This window comes from Plectropomus leopardus, unplaced genomic scaffold, assembly GCF_008729295.1.
Source record: "Plectropomus leopardus isolate mb unplaced genomic scaffold, YSFRI_Pleo_2.0 unplaced_scaffold18823, whole genome shotgun sequence".
In the NCBI taxonomy this organism is placed as follows: domain Eukaryota; kingdom Metazoa; phylum Chordata; class Actinopteri; order Perciformes; family Serranidae; genus Plectropomus; species Plectropomus leopardus.
In genome coordinates this window covers 1-1506 of record NW_024620301.1, presented here as the reverse complement: position 1 = coordinate 1506, position 1506 = coordinate 1, and the positions used below count along the sequence as shown (strand labels likewise).

General features: G+C 41.8%; 1 protein-coding gene across 1 annotated transcript; it reads left to right on the top strand.

Annotated features, from left to right (window-relative positions):
* Positions 1–13: 13 nt before the first annotated feature.
* On the top strand, positions 14–602 carry LOC121965153 (3-oxoacyl-[acyl-carrier-protein] synthase, mitochondrial-like; the record flags this gene model as incomplete). The annotated part of the gene is made up of 1 exon (XM_042515313.1): positions 14–602. A coding segment is annotated over one exon (402 nt), but the record flags the coding sequence as incomplete, so codon positions are not given.
* Between the last annotated feature and the right edge of the window lie 904 nt (positions 603–1506).

The window sequence follows — 1506 nt, the reverse complement described above, 5'->3', positions numbered from 1 at the left end:
CTGTCTTTACAGATGCATGTCTGCAGCCCTCGCAGATGCCGGCGTCTCACCAGCAGATGTGACATATGTGAACGCTCATGCGACATCCACACCTTTGGGTGATGCTGCTGAAAATGCTGCCATCAAGAGGCTCTTTCAGCAAAGCCTTGAGAACCTGGCTGTGTCCTCCACAAAAGGAGCCACAGGACATCTGCTTGGGGCCGCAGGGGCCCTGGAGGCAGCATTCACCGCTTTGGCCTGCTACCACGGGGTCCTCCCCCCGACCCTCAACTTGGACCGTACCGAGCCAGAGTTCAACCTGAATTATGTTCCCTGCACAGCGCAGCCATGGCGGACGCAGGGCCAGCGGGTCGCCCTCACAAACTCATTTGGATTTGGCGGCACCAACGCATCGCTGTGTCTCTCCAGCATCTGATGACACACTGAGACTCATTCTTGACTTTTTTGTTAGGAATCAGATCTTATCCAAGCTGTGTCCTTTACCTCGGGTATGATAGAGTTTCACTGAAGTGATCAGAGGTTGTCTTTGTGTTGTTATGAACTGATTTTAAGGGGAAATCTAAAAATGCATATAGTTTGACAGGCTTTAAACAGGAAAAAAATAAAAGCACTAAATCTTTGTAAAATGCTGTTGATGTTGTTGTTTTTACATGAATGGGAAATTGGCAACATAAAAAATGGTAAATGTGAGTATTGTGTGGCTCTGCTCACCAATATTATTGTTTATATTTGCAGGCTTGTGAGTGAAAGGTTAAATCTTGACTCTCACTTATTACTACTGTTGAGGTGCCTTTGAGCAAGGCCAGTTAGCTCAGTGGCCACCAGTTTAGACATACCAGTTAATCTGTGAGTTATTTTCACAATTAATCAACTGTTTGCTCCGTAAAGTAGCAAGATACATTATTTATTAGAAAATAAAGTTAGTTACGTAATTATTTGATTTTCTTGTGATCGACTAATTGATCATTTGTGTTATAGTTTTTTTTTAGCTCCTTTGTGTTTTCCAAATAACTACTTCTAAATGAATGTCTATGTAAAAGTCATTCATTACCTCCAAGTGAAACTCCAACGGCTTCATGGCTTCTGGCCATGATGTGCTAGAAAGAAACAAAAAGATATCAGATAATTCCAAATCTGATACATTTAAATGACATTTTTTCCTTTTTTGATAAAGGGTAACAACACAAAAAGGTTGACAATAAGTGGTTTAATATCTTAAGTTAGGTAATATATCCTATTAAGTGACTGAGCTCAACTATCACTCTGAAACACGCACTGTCTGTATTCCAGCAGGTGGCGTTGAATCATAGCAAGTCATGCATGTTCCTTTCATGTACATGTCCTGTACAGTTCACGTTTTAGGAAGCGTGTAGGTTTTGTAGGTTTTGTTTCAACATTGGCAGGGACACATGAATCGGGATGTCCAGGGGTCCTCCTCCCAGGAAATCACCACCTCACGTCCTGCATTCTGGTAAATTTTAATGCGCAAATTTAAGGTAGAAATAT